The sequence below is a fragment of the Rhinolophus sinicus genome, linkage group LG05, assembly GCF_036562045.2.
Source record: "Rhinolophus sinicus isolate RSC01 linkage group LG05, ASM3656204v1, whole genome shotgun sequence".
Lineage (NCBI taxonomy): Eukaryota > Metazoa > Chordata > Mammalia > Chiroptera > Rhinolophidae > Rhinolophus > Rhinolophus sinicus.
The window spans coordinates 144,914,778-144,937,905 of NC_133755.1; the positions used below are offsets into that span (position 1 = coordinate 144,914,778).

The 23,128-nt window shown below is 40.3% G+C and overlaps 1 protein-coding gene across 2 annotated transcripts in view; it reads left to right on the top strand.

The window, feature by feature from the left end:
* The window catches only part of DCBLD1 (discoidin, CUB and LCCL domain containing 1), a 63,947-nt gene extending 49,352 nt beyond the window's left edge, over nt 1–14,595 (top strand). Inside the window, exons 6-15 of one of the 2 annotated variants that reach the window (XM_019741350.2) lie at nt 431–564; nt 5,703–5,743; nt 6,701–6,913; nt 7,279–7,403; nt 7,676–7,823; nt 7,919–8,026; nt 10,214–10,301; nt 10,536–10,585; nt 11,468–11,587; nt 14,036–14,595. In XM_019741350.2, coding sequence (XP_019596909.2) covers nt 431–564; nt 5,703–5,743; nt 6,701–6,913; nt 7,279–7,403; nt 7,676–7,823; nt 7,919–8,026; nt 10,214–10,301; nt 10,536–10,585; nt 11,468–11,587; nt 14,036–14,562 — 1,554 coding nt within the window. In that variant the 3' untranslated portion in view covers nt 14,563–14,595. The remainder of the gene's footprint in view (nt 1–430; nt 565–5,702; nt 5,744–6,700; nt 6,914–7,278; nt 7,404–7,675; nt 7,824–7,918; nt 8,027–10,213; nt 10,302–10,535; nt 10,586–11,467; nt 11,588–14,035) is intronic. The other variant, XM_019741352.2, reaches the window with a different exon arrangement.
* The last annotated feature ends 8,533 nt before the right edge of the window (nt 14,596–23,128 follow it).

Genomic DNA, 23,128 nt, shown 5'->3' on the forward strand with positions numbered 1-23,128 from the left:
TCCCCAAATTCCAAGGAAGGTAGATGGCCCTAGGGACAGTTGGAACTAGCTGCCTAGCAGACCACTGCAGCAACACAAAACAAGCTGCTTGGCCCATTCAGAGTCAATGGGGAGGTGATTACACAAGGGCATGGCCGCTGGACGTGTTATTCATTGGGGGGCTACTACTACTGTAAGTTACCTACTTACCTACCCAGTGGATAGGTTGCCAAGTTAGCATAAATATGGTGACTCTGATGTCATTTTGAGATAGTTATACAATAATTTGTTTACCTTGCCCTTTTGCTCCTTATTTAGATGAATTATAGTTTAGCAATCTCATGGGTCCAATAGGGATCCTGACCACAAGTTAATACAAAATGCAAAATTCCCCTTATATTTTCAGTGTACTCTTGAGTAAGCTGTTAGTGATGATGTTGCTATGTTTCAGACCTCTTTATTGTGCAAAGCCGCCATCCATGCAGGAATAATTGCAGATGAATTGGGTGGTCAGATCAACGTGCTTCAGCGCAAAGGGATAAGTCGATATGAAGGAGTCCTGGCGAATGGTGTACTCTCAAGGGAGTAAGTATTTTGCCTTTTGTTCGGAATGGAAGGTAACCTTGCAGGTGTAATTAATCAGCTCATGATTTTGAAAGAACAGCAGACATGTGACACCAAGGGTTTGTCAGCTGGGAAAAAATGTGTGTGAGTGCTTAGAGCAGCATTTACGGTGTCTGTGAGGAAGACAGATGAAGCAGTAAAAAAGCTCACTGGTTATACTGACAAGTAAATTAAAATGGCTTCCATCTGAAGGCCCAGGGAGGGGAGTATTTCTACTCAGGGGCTTTAGTGGGAGAGAACAAAGGCTATTCCTTTTCAGTTTTTTCAATTTCAATAATTTACTGGTTAATCTCAAATATTATTGAAGATACTGAAGGGAGGTTAGGAGACTGAAATAAACCCATACAGAACCACGGTGCTCCCCAGAAGACCCCTAGAGACAATCTCTTAATGATGCAGAATTGTTAGGAAGTGAAGAAGAGATGGCTTTTGCTAATGTTGTTAATTTCTCTGTTTGGTGTCACCCTCTGCTCTTTTAGCTTCGTAAGAAAAAAATACGTCAATTACTTTAAAGGTTTCGGCCTCAGTTTTTAATGCTTTCAGGTTTTCTCAGCTTCTGGAGTAGAAAACTTGAGCTATCAGGACTAAATATAGGCCTACCTAGTGGTTCAGATGTCCCCGCATATAAACAGGCAGCTTGGAATGGTCCAGACAGAGGCTCCCCTTGGATGGACACCTAGTGAAGGAAAAGTGCTTCGAGCCGGTGTTTTATCTCTCTTTCTCTCAAACTCTTTGTCTGCCCCTGGAAATGTCTTTCCACTGCTGTAACTCTGGCTTTTTTGACAGGTTGTCACATAGTCTTGGTTCCAAGGCCTTTGTGGCACAAGACAGAGGCTATATAGGCATTTCAGGATCCAAAAGTAAGAAAAAGTAGGTCATGACCTCTATCTTCTACCACTTGCCAGCCTGTGTGTAGATCTCTTCCTGCCCCCACCATTTGGACCTAGTCTCCTTTTGCATGCAGAAAGAACATGGTCGTATTGTACTTTTCCATTCTCACAATGGATTGTGGACTGTCTTATATAGTTAAGTTATGGGGGGTAGATATGCTCCCAGGTTAGTTAGCATAAATACAGTGACTCTGATGTCATTTTGAGAAAGTTATGAGTATATAATAATTTTTTTCCTCACCCTACTGCTTTTTATTTGAATGTATTATAGTTTAAAAATATTGGGGGTCAAATAGGGATTCTGACCACAAGTTATAGTGTTGTTTTTATAAGAAAATGTATTTTACTTTTCAAAGAATCAATTTATGAACTCACAAGTAAACTTTGAGACTAAAACCCATTTCTGGATTTGGGGTGTTGGCCTGAACTCAGTGGAGAGGGGAAGCAGTGACTGAAGTTGTGAGAGAAGTTGGCTAGGTACCTTCGTGAAGGAGGCCAGCCTTGGGTTCCATGGAAGGCAGGCCCAAGGCTTAGGGGACGCAGAAATAGAGTCAAGACTCGGGAAGGCACTTCTGAGACTTGTGGCTGTCGGAACACCATGGTCATATCCAGCAGGCTGGCTGGTGGGTGGCTAAGGAGAAAACGTGGGGCTCCCACTGGCAATTCCAAGTTTGGAGGTGCAGATGGGGGTAACTGGAGAGGTTGTTCCAGTCCAATAATGCCAATCCTTTCACAGGCATTGCAAGTAATAACCTATAAAAGGCAGTCATCCACTAAGGACAGGGCACGTACTGCACACTCAGATGGGCAGGCTTACCTCTCTGTATTTGTGTTCTCTGCCTGCCATGACCTTCCCATGTACTTTCCCCTCGGGATAGGATTTTTAGCTACAAGAGGCCCTAAAGTGTTTTTTTCATATTATCTGAACATTCAAAGACAAATTAGTCCCAAATTTGTGCCAGAGTTTAAGATCTGAAAGCGTAAAGGATGCCTTTAGAAACTAAAATCTTTACTCAAATAAATAAAATTTATATCTATGTGTGTGTGTACACATATATGCACATACATATTTCCTATATATAAATGAAAACTTATGTATGTACACACATGTATTTTATATACATATGTGTGGGGGACATATATATATATATATGTATATATATATATATATATACATACATATATATATACGTATATACATATATCAACCACACACATGTATATATGTATATTTTACACTTAATGTATTTGCCTCAAACTCTTTGGAACATTAAAATTTATATCCTGATTTACAGTAAAAATGATTGCTTATACTTAGGAAGCTTTAAATGTCAGCGTGACCTTGACTGTGACTAATTCTTTTTATGTTTTCTATGGTTTCTTCTATTGATACTAGGGTGCTATTTCATAAAGTATCAGGCTATGGCTTAGAGTTGCTGGGTGCTCTTATCTTTAAAACAAAGGAAGGACTGTCCTTTGACTTTAAATCTGTGTTTTGGAATCGAGCCTGTGTTTGTATACATTTGCATGCTTCTTTTGTAGAAAAATAGGATAATAAAAAGGTTAACTTGTACTGCTTGACTTTTATTTTACTTTTGAAGAAAAATTATTAAACCTGCTGAATAAAAGTAAACATTGTGTTCCCAATTACTTCTGCTACATCTACTGCTTTCTATAATTTGAAATTAAATTTTGATGCAAAAAAAGAGTACAGAAGTCTGAACCATTAATGAATTAGGAAAAGTTTTGCTTAGCATTTCATATAGTTATTTCAACAAATGTCCTATTTTTGTATTGGTGGAAGTAGATAGAAAGTCCAGAATTATATCAAGGTCCCTCCTTCCTTCTATCTCTGTGATTTGCACTGACTCTTTGTACTAAGCAGAGAAGAGTAAAGTGTAGGCTAATATAGTCTCTTTTACTCATTTAGATTCCCAAATCTTCAGGGAGCAGTTGTTTTTGCTGTTTTGCGGTTGGGGAACCACTGTACATGCGGTCATTGAACTTCTGTTCCCACACATGATTGTTTGGTGTTCAGGAAAAAACACAGAAGGGAGCATTGCAGCTGAGGAAGAAGTCCCTAAAGTAAATATCCAGGGTTCTTCTGGGGTTCATCCGGGGTCAGGTCATTTCCTGGATTTGAGGAGACCAGAATGGAATCAGGAAGAGGCGCTGACTTCACACAGAGGATGAAGGCTCAAAACATCAGCAGGGAAGGCTTTACTTTCTGTTTACATCAGACTATTCTTGAGTGCTTCTGTAGCCCCTCTGGCTGGCAATTTCTAGGATCTGATTGAATTCATTCACCCTCGTGTGAATGCCTCAGGACCCCAACCTTCAGAATCTAGGACATTTTTTTCTTTTTTTCCACAAACAGGAGAAGACTGACATACCTAGAGAATTGTCTAAGCGGTTGTATTCAATTGGTTCAATAGGTGACATGGAAAAGCATTTTTCAGCTGATAATGGAGGAAAGCCAGGAAGAAACTGTTAGAAGCTGAGCCTTCCCTGGCATCTTCTTCTCAGGGTTAACTCCAAAGTTGTTCTTCTTACCATAACTTCTCTTTTTCAACAACAACCAAATAAATATTTTAATGTTTCCTGGCAGTGGGAGCAAGTTTAGGCTCTCAGGGTTGCCACAGTATTATTTGGGATTATTTGGGCCAAATTTCAAGTGGAGTACTTAGTGCAGGAACATTAGAGAAAATGGAAAAATTAGTCAAAGAAAGGCTGTAAATAAATCTTGGTAAAAATTTAAATACAAATTGCAACAACTGGCACCTTTCTTTAAAGGCCTGGAACGCTGGGTCTTCCTCCCAGCTTTGCCACTAACTGTGAACTTAGGCAAGTCGCATGACCCAGGTAGATCTGAGTTTTCTCTTATGAGAAATGATTGGTGCCTGCATTTTATTCAGCACAGAGATTACAACAGAGCATTTATTGGAATGCCAGGGCTATAAATTTCTGCCTGAGTGTGGACAAAGAATCTGAAAGAGAAAATTCATCCCAGACAATTGGACTACCTGTTACTTCTAGAAAAACCGTTGATGGGGAGGCACTAATGCTCTTGTCCAACTCTTTTTGGGTTCTCTGGGGATTTCACAGTTCAGTACTTTCTCTATCCATTATTGCCATATAGAATTCAGAGTTAGACATTTAAAATAATAAACCGTATTCTCAGATTGTAAAATAATGGAACACACAGTGACATCTACCTTTTTGTGTTTGCCTCTAGTATCTAATATAGTAAGTACTATGCACATAAAGATTAATCTTGAGAATTCCACATTTTCTATTCATTCTACATCTTTATACACCATTGAGTTGATGAGGGAGTTAAAGACTGTGTTGGACCGTCAGGACTCTCTCCACCAAAGGAGACAACTGCAGAACAAGGATGATTTGATGAGTTCTCCTATGAGACTAATACAAGCTATGGAGCCCCAGGGTTCCGGAGGCCCAAAGATCTATGCTGATGAGCAGAACTGTCTTCCAGCAGAAAGGGGCCCGTTCAGACCAGTCCGGGAGATGCTTTGAGTTTTCTCTAGCTGCACCTTGTCATCCAGGAGCAGGCACTGGTTCAGGGCTTGATGCTGGTTGCCACAGTAGGTAGGAGTATAGATTGGAGAGAGAGACTGAGCTGAGGCTGTTCTAAGTGACTTGCTGGGGCACCACCCCCTCAGGGAAGGAGCAGAGAAATCTACAGGGCAGGCATCTAGCAAAAGACATGCTGTTCTTAAAGTGACTAGTCTTCTTCATTTCTCTCAATGGTCCTTGATTGTTCATACTGAGGAAGACCCTTAAGGTGACCGCTGAAGCAAGGGAAGTATTCAAGGCAGTGATCCTTTCTGCCTCCATCATCAGATATTACTTAACTGGAATTGAAGGTTGTCCCTGAGGTTGTATATCTGCACTTTTCTTTCCAATACAGTGTGGCATGATGGAAACAGCACAGGCTTTTGATTCAAAAGCAGTGTCTCAGAGCCCTGCCCACTTGTCACCTGTATGAGTTAAGGAAAGTTGCTTATCTTTGATGGGCCTGATTGTCTTGATCTAAGAAATACCAACGATAAAGATAACAACAATGGGCTTGTGGGGTGCTATGAGGATCAGATGGGTGGGGGAAGGCTCTGCGAGCCCTGGGCTATAGCGCTGTATCAGTTGTTAAGATACAGTTAAGCAACTCACCTCCTCATGTTTGTATTTCAGTGGTTCCCTGTCAGAGAAACGATTTCTGTTTACGTCCAATGGTAAGGATCAGGCTTTCCTTAAGAATTTGATAAAATCCTCAGTAGTAGCTTATTCTTCCATACCCCTCAGATGATAAAGTGTAAAGTTTTTTTCTTTTTTCCTCAAGTCACGTAGCACCAAATATGCTATGACTTAAACATACACAATAAACCTTTTTAAGCAGAAAATATTTTTGTTTGTAATCTAAGCTCAGACTTTTGCCAAGAAGGATGAAAATTTGAAATGACATTTATTTTAAGGTAATTTCCTTCATGTTAGGTTTAACAGAAAAAGCTTTTAAAATCATGCAGTTTGATTTGTGGTTATCTTGAATTAAGTTATTGAAGATGAGTATATAAAATAAAGACCTTTTATCCCCTCTATCATGGAATGCATTTGGGGTAAATATTCTCCCTCATGTAAAGTAAAATATTTCAAGAAGGACAATATGAATATGTCTTCTTTGCCCAGGAAGAGGAGTGTGGCCTTATTTAATCCCTCCACACCGCCTTGGACGCGGCATAGATATGGTTCTAAGGGTGGGTGTCGGGTCCAATTTTCTGATCTTCAGAGCATCTGGTGCACCTGCTGTACAAGGGTACAGAGTGGAGTCCCATTGTGATCAAGTGAGAAGAACCTCAGCATTTTAATCCTTTAAGACATCTTGCACTGTTGACATCTGGGTGAATTTAGGTTAGAAAGGAAAAATCTTCAGCGGGGACAAAGAGATATAACTTATAGGGGATATGACTTCAGAGAGATCCATTAAAAAGAAAAGCAGTAACAATTTTAAGATACCACAGTACAAATTGAGTCAAATGCAAGTCTGGGTCATTAAAAAACTAGTAATTACACAGTTGATTTGCTATCACAATGGAAGTAAAACAACCGAATAATTCTAAGTGAGATGGGATACATTTATTTCTTTGCTTTCATTTTGTTTTACAGCTGAAATATTTTCCTGCCCTTTTTTCTAGGTTGCAGCAGATCCTTGAGTTTGGACTCTGACAGTCAAATCACAGCTTCTTCTTCTTGGCAGTGGGTCAGTGAGATTGGAGAGCAAGTTCTTTGGTCTCCTGGCCAAGCCCGACTTCAGAATCAGGGCCCATCATGGGCGTCAGGGGACAGCAGCAAGAACCACAGACGAGAGTGGCTGGAGATAGATTTGGGAGAAAAAAAGAAAATAACAGGTACCGACACATGCAATTTCACAAATGCAAACTGAGTTGCGGTTGAAATTTTGTTTCTGATTCATATAGATGCCTCTCTCTCTGTACAGCAAAGTTCTCTGCATCTTAATCTTCTCATTGTGGGAAGAGTCTGTATGTGGTTATAAATATGTATGTATGGATTAGTGAGCTGATTCTCAATGGTGAAACATTTTGGGGGCATATAGTTAGTGTGGAAACACTCACCTGTGATTAGGTTTCTAAATGCAAGTAAGACAAGCTGGCCTGTAAAATAGTTTGAGATTTCAAAAGAAACCTGAAATTAAAATACATGGTATTTATAATATATTTTAAAAACTAACCTATAAATAACATTTTCTTATAAGGAATTAGGACCACAGGATCCACGCAGTCAAATTTCAACTTTTATGTTAAGAGTTTTGTGATGAACTTCAAAAACAACAACTCCAAGTGGAGGACCTATAAGGGAATTGGGAATAATGAAGAAAAGGTAAGAGAAACTCTGGAGGAAAGAACTGAGTGGCAGAGTAGGCCTCCAAATATTTTCATCAGTGTGTTTCCAGAAAACAGATTTGCAGCCTCATCTTAGGTAGATAACTTGCCCTTTGTTTGCAATGCCTTATATCTTCAATATCAAGCGTATCTACAAAAATGCAACAGACATAGAATCCTGGCTTTGGTTTCATGTAACCACATATGGGTTTGTTGATAAAGACGTAGACACTAACAGACTCTTCAGGTGAAAGTTACCTCTTTCTACAGGTGTTTCAGGGCAACTTTAATTTTCGGGATCCAGTGAGGAACAATTTCATCCCTCCTATTGTGGCCCGATATGTGCGGGTTATCCCCAAGAAGTGGCACCAAAGGATAGCCTTAAAAGTGGAGCTCATTGGTTGCCAGATTACACAAGGTAGGATTCAGGGCGAGTCAGTGAGCAATTCAATTCTGGTCATCTCCTTTGAGAAATCGTTGCTACTAATGTGGTGTTTCCAACATCTCTCTCAGGTAATGATTCATTGGTGTGGCGCAAAACAAGTCCAAATTCGGTTGATTCAACTAAAAGAGAAGATGAGGCAATCACAAAAATCATCCCCTCTGAAGAAATGCCCGCAAGTAGAGCAGTTATTTTTTTTGTGGTTTCCTCAGAAGTATAACTGATACTCCATCCGATATCATAGCTTCAACAAAATTTTTCTTTGTCATATAAATGTCTGGAAGCAGATGGTTCAACAGTATCTGCCCATGTGTAAATGATGTATGTCCACAGCTATTCATTACAACATCGTAAGTAGCAAAGGTAGTGTGTGCCCTTCAAACACTAGGTAAATATTTTATGGGAAAATAAGAGCACATCCATGCAACGGAATACCCTGCAGCCATGAAAAAGAATGTGTTAGTAATATAGAAAACTCTCAGAGATAAATTGAAAACTTACATAAATAAGCAAGGTACAGAACAGTCTAGTTGCACTCTATTTGGTGTGTAAAAAGGGAAAACAAAAAATGAATTTTATATATAAAATTAGTATTTCCAGAAGAATGTCAGGGAACGTAATTTGGCTTCTTGTGAAGGAAAAACAGAGGTAGGAGATAAACATTCCATTCCATACCTTTATATGCTTTTGAATTCTGAACTTGTATATGTATGATCTAGTCAACTAATGAACATTAAAAGTACATTTATTTTTCAGAATATAAAATAATTTGCATATTAATTTTATAAAATTTGGAAAGATAGAAATGTAAGAAAATAAAAATCAGTATCCATAGATAAACACCAAATTCCGCTGTATCCAGTCAATTATATTTATAGTCACAACTTGGAGACAAAATGGTAGCATACCATATATTCTGTTCCATGGCATATACTTTTCACTTAACATTGTATTATGAGCATTTTTCAATGCTATTAAATAGTTGAAAAACACAATTATTAATATCATTTCCATATAGAAATGCCATTATTTAGTTAACCATTCTCCTATTGTTGGATGTTTAAGTTGTTAAATTTTTCCCAAATTTCCATTCTTATAAATAACACTGCAGTCATTCATGTAAATTTTGTTCCTTTCTAAGTTCCTTATCCTCCCTTTCATGAACTACACATTTCTATTCCTGGTCATCCCTTTATTTTCTTCCCAGGGATCACAGATAAAGAAAGATGTAGAACAAATATTTCTCCTTTAGTTTGTATAGTTTCTACAGGCTTTGGGGCCTGCTGTAGTGGCTGGTAAAGTGACCTCCTGTTTCAAAGCAGAAAGCAACAGTTGTAGGAAGACATGGTCTGCTGTTTCATGCACCAGAGTGGAAATGCTGTTTGAGGTCATCAGGCTGCATTTCCTTTCAGTCCACAGCTCCAAAGCTCTGGTAATGAGAAGCCCAGGGTCCCCAAACCTCTGTTATTGTACAGGTCCAAGCCCACCCACCATTGAGGGGGAACTGGTTGCTTGAGCCAAAGTAAGAGCTCCACGCTATGCTGGAATCTTTGACCTGTCTGAATAGCTCCTGGATGGGCCAGCTTTAAACCTTCCTCCTTGATTCTGACTTTTGGAGTCTAATATGGTCTAAGCAACAAGCTCACAGTAAATGTTAATCCCTTTTGGAATGAAATCTTGCCATTTCTGACAACATGGATGGCCCTAGAGGGTATTATGCTGAATGGAATAAGTCAGACCGTGAAAGACAAATGTCATATGATTTCACTTATATGTGGAATCTAAAAAACAAAATCAATGAACAAACAAAACAGAAACAAACTCATAGATACAGAGAACATGTTGACGGTTGCCAAATTGGAGGGGGTTGAGGGGTGGGTGAAAATAGGGAAGGGATTAAGATGTACAAATTGCCAGTTATAAAAGCAGTCACAGGATGTAGAGTGCAGCCTAGGGAATATAGTCAATAATGTTGTAATAGCTATGTATAGTGTCAGATGAGTACTAGACTTACCACTTCGTAAGTTATATAAGTGTCTAATCACTATGCTATGCACCTGAAACTAATATAATATTGTACGTCAACTGTAATGGACAAAATTTTTTAATTTTTTTAAAAAGTAAAAATAACAAAAACTTTTTAAAAAGAAAACTGCCTTTGGGGAAAGATAAATTTTATTTTCCTAAACCTTAGCCAGGATTTTGAATTCTGTCATTTTGCTTTCCAATGTCAGTAAATGTCTACCATGTATTCATTCCCCCACATATTAATGCTTGGAAGACCTTTCAAGTCAATGTTAAGTTTTAGATCATGAAATGTGGTTGCAGGTCATTTCTGTTGTAATGTGGTGCTTCTGCCCTCTTAGGAATAAACGTCACAATGGTTGCTGTTCCACTGGTGCTACTCTTGGTCCTCCTGATTGCTGCAATGGGAATCTTTGCAACCTTTAGAAAGTATGTGACTTTACATTTTTAAATTTATTCTCTAATTATGTAAACCATCACAAAACCAAAAAGTTCACTCCTCAGATGTTCATATATAGAAAAGTAGCATTGCTTCTTCCAACGTAAAATGTTAGCTTATATTTTCCAAACAAGTCGAGTAGAGGTAGAAGGTGTCATATATCATTTTAGAAACAGTACTTGTCATTTAGAAACCCTTTCAGTAGGATTTTTTTGTCTCAATAGGAGGAAGAAGAAAGGACATAGTAATGGATCTGCTAAGGCTCAGAAAACAGGTTGGTGGAAAACTATCTACAGTTTTATTCTGTCTTTGAGGAAGGGACAGGATCTGCTGATTAAAATCACAATTATGTCTGTGTCCACACTTGTATGGAAAAAAGAAATAAGATCTATAGCCTTTAAGTTAACACATTTATAAGGAAGGAATATGTTGTATTCTATCTTTATAATTCAAAGTTTTAGGGCCAGTTTACATTTACTTTTGTTCAACATCATCCCATCATTTATCAACATTATTATTTTTTTTTTGGCCACTGGAATTTAGACCAACATATTGCTTGTCTTCAAGGAGAGATTATAAAAACCCCATCTGTGAACTAAACACTGTCCAGCACTCAGTATCTGCAGACTTCCAGAGTATTTTCCACTCTGGGAAAGTAGGGGAAGGACTAGGCATGGCTGTGTCCAGGTTTCAGAGAATCCTTAGGACACAGGATGCCCAAGCAATGCATCAGCTGCAGTCCAGAGAGAGGGCAGTGGGGCAGGACCCCTGAGAATCTCAGGGACAACTTGGGACTCCACCTCCACAGGGTGTAAATAGCCTGCTGTGTTGACTCCTCTGGTCACAAATGCCATGTGAGTGCAGATTAGAAAACCATGCCCAGGTGGTCTAACATAGGGATAAGTGGGGACCTGTGGGTACAAATGCTTTTTAAAGGCACTGTGCAAAGCATGGTCGGGATAGCATTTGCTGTTGTTATAACAACCTCAGCATGCTGTCTCTACCACACACACACTTGAAGCACTGTGCCCATGATTTTATCACAAGGTCCGCCAGCCAAAGACAGCCTGACCTCTGGCTTATGGAGCAACATGCAATGGAGTATGTGCATTACACTTCTGAGATATTACTTTGTTTCTGGTTTTCTTTATTTCAGACTGTTGGAAGCAGATTAAATATCCCTTTGCCAGACATCAGTCTGCTGAGTTTACCATCAGCTATGATAATGAAAAGGAGATGACACAAAAGTTAGATCTCATCACAAGTGACATGGTGGGTAAGTGCCAATCTCTGTGACAGTGCTATGAAGGAGATGTTGGTTGTGGAAGAAGGGAGACCAGGAGAGAAATAAGACCAAAATCCTTTTGTGTAGATGGGGTCCTATAAATGAGTAAGTAATATGTGAAGTTTTCTTTCTGCACTCTGCACAGAGTTACAAACTGACATTGATATATTTCACAAAAGCCCCATTCATTTGAGGCTTTTACAGCTGTTGGGGCTATAATGACACCAAAGCAATGTCCCTGAAGTACCACTAAAATCTGGAAGCTCTTAATTAATATGTTTTTGTTACTAAGGTTTTGATTAAGCCATTGGGAAAGATGAACTAAGGGACTAGAAAAATGAGTTAAACAGCTCCTGCTCTTGAGGAAGAGGAGATAGGAGATGAAGGAACCTATCCAGTGATAGAATGGCCTTATGTCCCTGACAAGCTGCTGTTGAGAGTCGAGCTTCTCAAACTATCTGTGGGAAAGGTTCCATTTTACACTTTAAAAAAAAACAAAAAACTTTCTAATCCATTAAGGACTGATACTTTTATAAAATACAATATAAATTAGTAGTAATTTTATTTTTAAAAAGACATACAAAATACAAAGATCTAATTTTCTTTTTTATTAGACTCAAGGGACATAAAATTACCCCCTCAAGTTGCTGTAAGTTTCTAAACACTTGCTCTCAATGTGTGTACTTACCTCTTTACAGACCTGTCACAAACAGTTCTCAGATATGTAGGCGTCTACAGACCACACTCTGAGTAGCACTGCTCAAGCTTCTTCTCCAAGTGTGGTTTGAGGACCAAGCAGCCTCAGCATCATGGGAGCTTACTAGAAATGCGGGCTTTCAGGCCATGCCCCAGGCCTACTGAACCAGAAGTTTCCAAGTGTGCATGTACATATCACAGCCAGAGAGGGGCCAGTGGATAGGTTGCCTGAGCTGCTTCAAGGACAAAGAGAACATCTGTCCAACTAAAATCCATCTTCTTGTTCCTTTCTCCCAACAATTCTAGTCCTATGTTGGTGGCAAAGCCAGGAGAGGGGCCACCCCCTTGTCTGTGCTCTTCTTCCTTTCATTCTCCTTCAGCTTCCAATGCAGCCTCTCCTCCTTCCTCGCTGTGTAGTGCTTCTTGGTCTCTGATACGTGCAAGGCCCAGGGCGCCGTTTTGCCCCCACTCCTCTGCAGTCTTCCCGCTAGCAGTCTCACCTACTCCAGAGCGCTCAGTAGAGCCCTTCCTTGCATATTTGTCCACTCTGTTGCTCAAGCCCAGACTTCCCTCCTGCTCCCCAATAAGTAATTCTCATCTGCTGGACATCTTCCCCTGCAAGTGTCACCCGTTCTCCAGGAGGTCCAAAATCGAACATATTATTCCTAACCCTCCCCTCATATGCTCCCTGAAATCTTCTCAGTGGCTTCCCGACTCTGCATCCCAGTCTTCCAGGCTTAACCTGGGAAGGATCTTTGGTGCCCCTCTTTCCTCATACCCTACCTACATCACTGATAAATTCCTCTGATTCCTATCCCCGAAGCATGACTTTTCCAAGGCTGCTGCCAGTTCCCTAGTTTGTAATTTCTACATTTCATTTTTCTTTGCTTTTTACTCCTTGTTTTTCTTTTATTTACTCTCTTTCTTCTGCCTACCTCCAGAGTTACCTCTGACTGTGCCAGTCCCTTATTTAGAATCCTCATTAGGTTTTCTACAGAATTAAATCAAACTTCCTAGCAACACACTCAGTGCTTCTCAAGGTCTAGCATATGGTTAACAGCACACACTTGGGACATGTGCTTGAATTCTCGCTTCATTGGCTGCCAGCTGTGTGATCTTGGAAGAGTTTACTTAATCTCTCTCTGCTTCATTTTTCCATTTTTAAAGTGGAGTAATAGCCCCTACCTCACAGTACTTTTTTTTTGAGGATTTAATTAATTGATACCTTAATGTCTTAGAATAATGCCTGGCATGGAATAACGACTCCATAAATGGTGAGTTTTATCGTTATCATCACCATTATCATTAGTCCCCAACCTACTATTTTGGTCTTTATATTCTACTGAACTACTCCATGTCCCTCATCTTCCGGCCACATCAAATCCTAACTGTTTTCATGGCCTTTGTTGAATAGGTTTAATCACTTTTCCCTCCACCTCCAAAATTTGCCATTTCAAGAGCCAGTATAAGAGCTCCATGAATTATTTTTCCCCATCCCCCTAGATAGGGTGAAACGTAATCTGTGCTTCTGTCGGTTCCTGTGATTCTGGAGGCTTCCTAAAGCAGGCCTATGGCTGTGGAAGCCCCTAAGTGTGGCATCTATGCCTTTTACATCGTGCCTGGTACCTTAGGCACTCAGCAGAGGTAAGTAAGCAGAGCACCCTCCTCTACAAACAACGGGCTTGTCCGTGTATCACTGTGCCGCACAATGATGTTCCATGGCCTCTGCTCTTTTGATTTCAGATTACCAGCAGCCTCTCATGATTGGCACTGGGACAGTCACGAGGAAGGGCTCCACCTTCCGGCCCATGGACACCGAGGCGGCGGACGAGGCAGGGGCGAGCGCCGAGGCCTGCAGCCACTACGATTGCCCTCTCTCCACCGGCCGCCACGAGTACGCACTGCCCTTGACCAACCCCGAGCCAGAGTACGCCACGCCCATTGTGGAGCGGCACCTGGCCCGCGCACACACCTTCTCGGCGCAGAGCGGCTACCGTGTGCCGGGGTCCCAGCAGGCGCACAAGCACTCCCTGTCTTCTGGCAGCTTCTTCCCAGCTGCAGCGGCAGCTGGCGCCACCAGCGCGGGCTACCCAAAGCCCCAGAGCCCCGCGCCCTCTGACCCAGGCTACGATCAGCCCAAAGCCGGGGGCTGCTTAAGCGCAGAGTGCGCAGAGCCGGACTATCAGAAGCCCCAGCGGAATGATGCTTACTCAGCCCCCAGAGACTGCCTCAAACCCCTCAACCAGACAGCCGTGACTGCTCTTCTGTGAACACAATGTGAAAGAAACCTGCTGTGGTACTGAGCGTCTGGCTGTGTGCGGCTCTGGAAGAAGAGAGATGGGTTCGTGAGTGTGTGTGTGTGTGTGTGTGTGTGTGTGTGAAAGAGAGAGAGAGAGAGAGAGAGAGAGAGAGAGAGAGAGAGAGAGAGAGAGAGAGAGAGACACTTAATAGGATCCTGCGGTGGAATCCACGAGACCACCTCTCATACTGTTTACAAAGTTGTGCAGCTGTTTTTCTTCTGACCCTTAAGGCAAGAGTGTTGGTGTTTGTTGGGCTAGAAAAATGAAAAATTTGTAGATGGCATTTTCATTTCTCTAACTGTGATATTGAGCTGCTTTGGTATAAAATGTGCAATCTGTACAGTTATATTTAACAAGAATTAAAGTAACTTAAGTTTGCTTTATCAGATTTTAGTTCTGCCCAGAGGTTAAGTGAGAGAATGCAGGTGTTGCAAAGAAAAAAAAAAAAGGAAAAAAAAAGAAAAAAAGTATGTAATAGTATGTTCACTTTTTAAATATATTTTATCTGATACTGTGTTAGCAGCAGGTCTGTTTAAACTTAACCTTGTTATTGTGGCTCATTTCCTTTCCTTTTTAATAACTAGAACTAAAAGCATTAACATTCTTCTCCTGGAAGGAGTGAAATTACTTGAAGCATGAAAAGCACAGGAGGGTGGTTGTTAGCAATTATGATTGTAGATTTAAAACACACACACACACACACACACACACACACACACACACACACACAGACAACCACCTCAGCAACTGCCTGTTCCTTAGACTCCACTTCACATGGGGACGTGTAGTGGAGGGTCTGGGCCTGCATAGAGCAGGAGGTCTCTGGCCTGCAGGGGACCTCATTGCCTGAGGGATCCTGAGGGACCTGGATCCCTGAGGAACTGGCTGTCATCATACTTCGCTTCTTCCTCACCTCAGACCTGGCAGATACTGTATGGCTTTCACATGCAAATCAACTTTGTCAAACTACCTGCAAATCCAAATGCCAAGACTTAACAGCAACCAAAACTGCTCTGCCAACAAATTGAATGAAGGGTGCACAGCAATTACAGTCTGAATTACTGTGTCAGGTGCTTTTGTACCTCAGATTAAAAATACTGCTGAGGTCAGACGCGCACACTTTTCATGACTTTCTTTAGCAATAGCACACTGTAGTCTAAAACACAAAAAAAATTTATTTGAATTGTATTCTTATGAAAGTGACGGGGACCAAATCTACATAGAGCTTTTCTACTGAGATTGTTGGGAACTGTTTTTGTAAGGAACACTTTTCCCCTCAAGTATGTGTCCGTAATTCCAGATTAGCCCAGACCTCAGCTGTACCTCATGTTCAGTGGTTTTCTATGAGTTTGCTTTGTGAGTTCACTGTGGGGGATTTAACCTCTTTTGCCAAAGAGGAAAATATGTGATTGTTAGTTTGTTTTAATAGAAAATGTGGACCAAAAAAAACCACCATTTACCTAAAAAAAAAAAAAAAAAAGTATTATAATCCTATTTGTATGGCTATGACTTTCTGTGAACCGTATAAATATTAAAATAGGGTGGTGGAAGGTCATGGCGGATTATCTGTTGGTTTTTGTGGAGGATAAACTGTTTACTTTGTGGTGTTTACATGGTTATATATGCATACTAATGTAATAAAGAATGCCAAGTCAAAGCGCCTGCACCTCTCATTGGTGTCTGCTTGCTGGGCTATTGAAGACCCTTTCGGCTCGGGCTCCATAAAAAGGCAAGTGATAGGGTGGAAAAAGCATGGGTTTGGGGTCAGATCGATGTTGGTTCCAGGTCCTGATTAGCTGCACAATAGCTGAGGGATCTTGGGCCAGTTGTTGTGGAAATAAATGAAGACCAACCATATGAAAACAAGCAGAAGCTACTCAAAAGCTTGCTACAGCAATGGAATCAGCCACTGTTGTGTTTTGGCAGAGAGAGACTCAAAGGCAGCAGAGGAGTGGGAAAGCTTTATAGTGGAAAAAAGGGAAGGCTTCTGTGCCTGATGAGAGGCTGTTGGCCTAGGGAAGCTGTAGGAGGAATTAACTAGAAGTGGGGCATCCTGTATAATTGTTAGGGGTGCATATTTGGCTTCCTCTTCTTGGTCCTAACTTGGAAGTAGACACAAAAGTTTCGGAAGATAACAGTTATTAACCAAATCCTAGGATTTGGGGTCAATTGTTACAGGTGTTATTGTTTGACTTCCTGGATTGTTACCAGAAATAATGGTCTGATTTCTTATAGGTCTGATTTATAGGCGGCTGGCTTTCTGGGCCAGTTACTGTGGAGAATGGTTTCCTGCTTTTATTGGTATAGTTGGGAATCAGAGTTCTATTTTTATACATGGTTTGGCCATTATCCATTTGTATATTCAGTCTGTCATTATATAATCCTGAGCCTCAGTTTCCTCATATGTAAAAATGATGTTAATGTACCTTCCTCCAAGGCTTTCAGATAAGAATTAATTGGGACATCTATCAAAGTGTTTCTTCTATAATAGGCTTTTTTTTCTCAGTGAACTGTATATAGCAGTTTAACATTACAATAGTCCGTAAGAATGGATATCTTTACAATGAAGCTGTCTTCATCACATTTCTTCCCCATACTTATGATCTAATCATGACAGAAAGGACAAAACAGGACTTTGTTTTCCAACAGCACTTCCTCAGGGTGGCCTCGCTGTGTAGACCAGGGTGAGGAAGTGGAAAGGCGTGATAAACGCTACACAACCAAGCTTAAACCTAGATGATAAGAGCAAAAAAATTCTGTCTTTCCTTTTCAGTGTTTGGCAACTTTAGCACACATGGTAAAGTGAGAATGAGATAATTCTAATTTCTCTTGTTTCTCCTATGTTACCAAATCCTACTGGGGGGCAAAGATTGCATTCTGCCACATCACACACGCAACTGTGGTGGAAACATGTCTGCTCTGACAAGACTACACTGACCACAGAGGTGGCCGAAACTGCTCTAGATTTTATTACTGTGATTTCCACTTTCATTAGTATGTAGTCAGCCTAGAACACATCTAGAAAAGATGTGAGAGATTGTTCTCTGTTTATTACACTTGCTTTGGATTCTCAGTAGAAAGTGAAATCACATTTACATTATAGGTGCAACTGTAGGCGCCAGGAAGAGTCTTTCATCAATACATCTGTTCAGCAGTCCAGGTTGCTTGGCCTCACTGTCCTCAAAATGCTTCTCTTGCATTCATTCAGGCACCAAATAGTTGTTGAAGTTCTGAGAGCCACCCTCACCCTGTACTTACTTAAATTGAGAGAGCACGCCTGGGCTCTGGCCAAGACCTGGGAGCAGCTAAGTCCCATTCCTGCGAAGCTACGGTTGGTTCCAAGCCGGCTAATGCTCCCTGCCCCACACAGCCCATCCAGTCACCCCACACTCTCCTCAAACCCATACGAGGTTCACTGCCTACCTCCCACTACAGCTCTGTCTCCCAGCCAACCACCAGTTCTGGGAATAAATTCTAGAGACTAAAGATTTGTGCTCTGCTTTTGGTATTCTGTCATTTTCCTACTATGTGTTTGGCTGTGAATTCATTTGTATTCTTAATACTTCAGACTTGAGCTTCTTGAATTTTAGGATTCAGTGTTATCAACTATGAAAAATTCTCAGCCCCCCCTTTTTCTCAGCCCCCCCCCCCTTTTTTCCAATACTACTTGACTCTTCGCTGTTTCCTGTATTCACTCCTCCTGGAATGCTTATTGGATACTCATTGGGCCATCTCCTTCTATACCCCTCTGTCTCTTAATCCCTCTTATTTTCCATCTCTGTCTTTCTGTGCTATGTTCTGGGTAAATTCCTGAAAGACAGTACAGCATAGTGGTTGAGTACACAGACTTCAGATTGCCTGGCCAAGAAACCATAACTTCTCAGTGCCTGTTTCCTTACTTGTTACATAGGGAAAACAATACTACCTACCTACCTATGGCTGTTGTGAAGATTAAATGAAGCTTTTAGAGCACTGTCTAGCCCACATGAAACACTAATGTATAAGGTTATATATTATACTTCAGTTTACTAATCCCCTCTTCTGCTATCTAGTCAGCTGTTTACTTACTGAGGTTTTAATTTCAATTCTTTTTTAATTTCTAGGTCTGGTGATTCTTTTTCAAATCTGCCCTTTTCTACACTATCTTGGTATTTTCTTGGGCTTTGATTCCTCCTTTTAGTTATTTGAAACATGAATTTTATATTCCTTGTGACTGTTATCTTCATCTCATTTAGAGTAAAGGTTGGAGTTTGTGCAATGATTATAAGGCTCTGTTAATCTGTCATTGCTGTCCAGGAAATGTTCTCCGCGTTGCTCACATGGTAGCCGCATATGGCAATTGAGCACTTGAAATGTAGTCAGAGGGACTGAGGAATAAATTTTTAATTTTACTGAATTTTAATTTACTTCAATGTAAATAGCAACCTGTGGCTACTGTATTAGATAGGACAAATCTGTGATCTGTACACCCCCACACACACACCATCACGCTGTCACCTCTCTGACCTCATCTACTTCTTCCCAACTTGTTGACCCCATTCCAGCTACATGTGCCTCCTGGCTGTCACCAGAACATGCCAGGGACACACCCATCTCGAAACCTTTGCACTTGCTGTTCTCTTTTCAAGCAAAGCTCTTTCCCTAGATACCTGCATGGCTTGTTCTTTTGCCTCTTGTCAAGTCTGCACTCAAATGTAACCTCCATGAGGTCCTCCTTTCTTTTCCTGTCTGAAAACTGCACATTTCTCCCCTAACACATTTTCTGTTTCCTGCTTTACTTTTCTTTTTAACATTTATTGCTATCTAATGCAGCATGCATTATTTATTTATTTATTGTTAGTTATCCCACTAGATTATATCCCATGAGGAAAAGGATTTTTGTCTGTATTGTTCCCTGCATATCCCCAGAACCTAGAAGAATGTTCAATGACTATTTGCTCAATAAATAAATGGCCAGAAGTTCCTGAGGCTCTGTTCTCTTTATTGTTTCTACTGATTCTTGTTCTTGGTGGTTTGTGTACTTGTGTGGTTTCAGATTTTCACTGGCAGCCCTCCCATAACAGTACATTTTCCTCCGTGTGAAAACCTCACGATAATGTCCTTTCTGAGTGGTTTTGCATTTATAGTATCTAGCAGGTACACCAGGTAGGGCTGCCAGATAAAATACAGCATACCCAGTTAAATTTGAATTTCGGATAAACAACAAAATAATTTTTAGTGTATGTTCTGTGCAATATTGGGAACATATTTATACTACAAAATTATTTGTGTCCTGTTTTTTCCTTTGCATAATCTGGCAACTCTAACACCAGGAGTATCGTCAGTCCTGTACCAGTTTTTATTTACACTTTTGGTTTGGTGGTTCCTAGATTATACTGAAAATTTAGACCAAAACCTGTGTAAGGCACAGGCTACAGGTAAAAATTTCTCAGAGGAGACTTCCTTACCATCTAGGGCCATTTATCCTTTGTTGTCTGTCTTGTTGGGCAGAGTTTTTTAAGGTTCAACCTTTTGCTACTCCAACTGCCCGCCACACCTAACCCCAAATCTTGTCTCCTACCCCTTCACAGAGGTTAAATACCCAGCGTCTAGTAACTGAAACTCCCTTATCCCCCAAATGTTCGGAGAGTCAGCACCAGTTCTTGTCACTCTTTTTCAGGTTCTTCTTTGATTCTGATACTTGGGTATACCCTTTTACTTCGTGAGATTAGCAGGGCCTTTTAAAGAATTCTGATTTTATTTTACCTAACATTTCTAGGAATTTATAGACAGGTTTTCATCTTATCTAGCCTGCCATGTTGCTGGAATGGTGCCTCCTCAAAAGGCAGGAAATAGCATATTTATTGTAAATAGCACAGGCTTTAGAACTGTATAGAACTCAGGTTTAACCTGGGACTTAATTTTATTTATTTATTTATTTATATTTTTATTAAAAATATAGCTAACACACAATATTAGATGAGTTTCAGGGGTATACCATAGTTGTTCAACATTTATAGACCCAAAGAAGTGATCACCAAGAAAAGTCCAGCAACCATCTGACACCATACTATGCTATCACATTATTATTAACTATTTTCCCCGTGCTGTACGTTACACCGCATGACTTGTTTCTTTTATACCTGGAAATTTGGACTTATTCCCCTTCACTCTCCCCGCTTTTAAAGTTTTCAATTACAGTTGTCATTCAATATTATTTTATATTTTTATCTTTCAGGGGTACAGCATACTGGTTAGACATTTATATAATTTAAGAAGTGATTCCCCTGACTAGTCTAGTACCCACCTGGCACTACACTTATTACCATATTATTGGCTGTATTCCCTATACTTTACATCCCCATGACTATTTTGTAACTACCAATTTGTACTTCTTAATCACTTCACCTTTTTTACCCTGCCCCCAACTCTCTCTCATCTATCACCCCAACAAAACTAGTACCCATCTGCCAACGTAGTTATTAAAATATTGACTACATTCCTTATTCTATACCCAGGTCCCCATAACTACTTTTAACAACCAATTTGTCCTTAATCTCCTCCCCTTTATTCACCCACACCTTCCCCACACACACACATTTGGCAACCATTAAAATGTTCTCTATATTTATGAGTTTGTTTCTGATCTGTTTGTTTATTTTGTTCTTTAGATTCACATATAAACGAAATCACATTGTATCTACTTTCTCTGTTTTACACTCCACTCAGCACAGTACCCTCCAGGTCCATCCATGCTGCCCCAGATGGCAAGAACCCATTCCCTTCCACGGATAAGCAATATTCCATTATATATATGTACCAACTACTCTTTATCCGTTCATCCATCAATGGATACCCAGGCTGCCTCCACGTCCTGGCCATTGTAAACAATGCTGTAATGAACATGTGGATACACACATCCCCTCCAAGTAGCAATTTATATTTCTTCAGATAAATACCGGGAAATGGGATCAATGGGTCCTTCTTTGTCTCTTGCTTGTCTCTTTTTATCTCTTTGCCTTTGTTTTAAAGTCTATTTTGTCTGATGTAAGTGTGGCTACTCCAGCTTTTTGTTTGTTTCCATTTTCATGAAGTATCTTTTACCATCTCTTTCTGTGTGTGTATCTTTCAATCTGAAGTGACTCTTGTAGGCAGCATATGTAAGGGTTTTGTTTTCTTATCCATTCAACCCTCCTATGTCTTTTGATTGGAGTATTTAATCCATTTATATTGAAAGTAATTGTTGATAGATATGTAACTATTGCCCATTTTATTATTTATAATTTTAATCTTTATTTTTCCATTGTCTTAAAGAAGTCACTCTAACATTTCTTGTAATACTTTGGTGGTGATGAACTCTTTTACCTTTTTCTTGTCTGGGAAGCTCTTTATCTGTCCTTCAATTTTAAATGACAGGCTTGCTGGGTATAGTAATCTTGGTTGTAGGTCCTTACTTTTTATCACTTTGAATATTTTCTGTCAATCCCTTCTGGCCTGCAAATTTTCTATTGAGATATCAGCTGACAGTGTTATGGGGGCTGCCTTATAAGTTACTAGTTGCCTTTCTCTTGCTGCTTTTAGGATTCTGTCTTTGTCTTTAACCTTTGCCATTTTAATTATAATGTGTCTTGGTATGGGTCTGTTTGGGTTCATCTTGTTTGGGACTCTCTGCAGTTCCTGGGCTTGTATATCTATTTCCTTCACCAGATTAGGAAAGTTTTCAGTCATTATTTCTTCAAATAGGTTCTCAATTCCTTGTTTTTTCTTTTCTCCTTCTGGTACCCCTATGATGTAAATGTTGTTATGCTTGATGTTGTCCCAGAGGTTTCTTAAACTATCCTCATTTTTTTTCTTTTTTTCTGCTGTTCCAATTGGGTGTTTTCTGCTACTTTGTCTTCAGATCACTGATTCGATTCTCTCCTTCATCTAGTCTTCTGGTGATTCCTTGTAGTGCGTTCTTCATTTCAGTTATTGTATTCTTCAATTCTTCTGGTTCTTTTTTTATTGTTTCTATGTGCTTTTTTGTGCTTGCTATCTCTTTGTTGAAGTGCTCACTGAGTTCCTTGAGCACCCTTATAACCATTATTTTGAACTCTGGTAGGTTGTTGCCTCCATTTCATTTAGTTCTTTTTCTGGAGTTTTCTTCTCTTCTTTTATTTGGGATGTATTTCTTTGTTTCCTCATTTTGGCTGCCTCCCTATGTTTCTTTCTATATATGGGGTAGACCTGCTATGTCTCCCAATCTTGGATGGGTGGTGTTATGTAGTAGGAGCACCTGCTCTGGGTGCTCCAGGAGTGTCCCATGTGTAAGTTGTTGGTGCCCTCCTGTTATAGTTGAGCCTTGATTGTTATTGGCAAGTCAGTGGCTGGAATTGACCCTCATGCTGATTGGCTGTGGGTTTTAGCCATGTCTAAAGCTTACCGGCTGCTGTGGGGGGTGGGCAGGGCTTGCCCCAGTTAGTGAGATTCACCCCAGCTGGCTCTGGTGCCTGTTGACACCGCCCTTTGTGTATGCTGCTTGTGGGCAGTGCTCTGCTGTGGTGAAGCCAACCTCCAA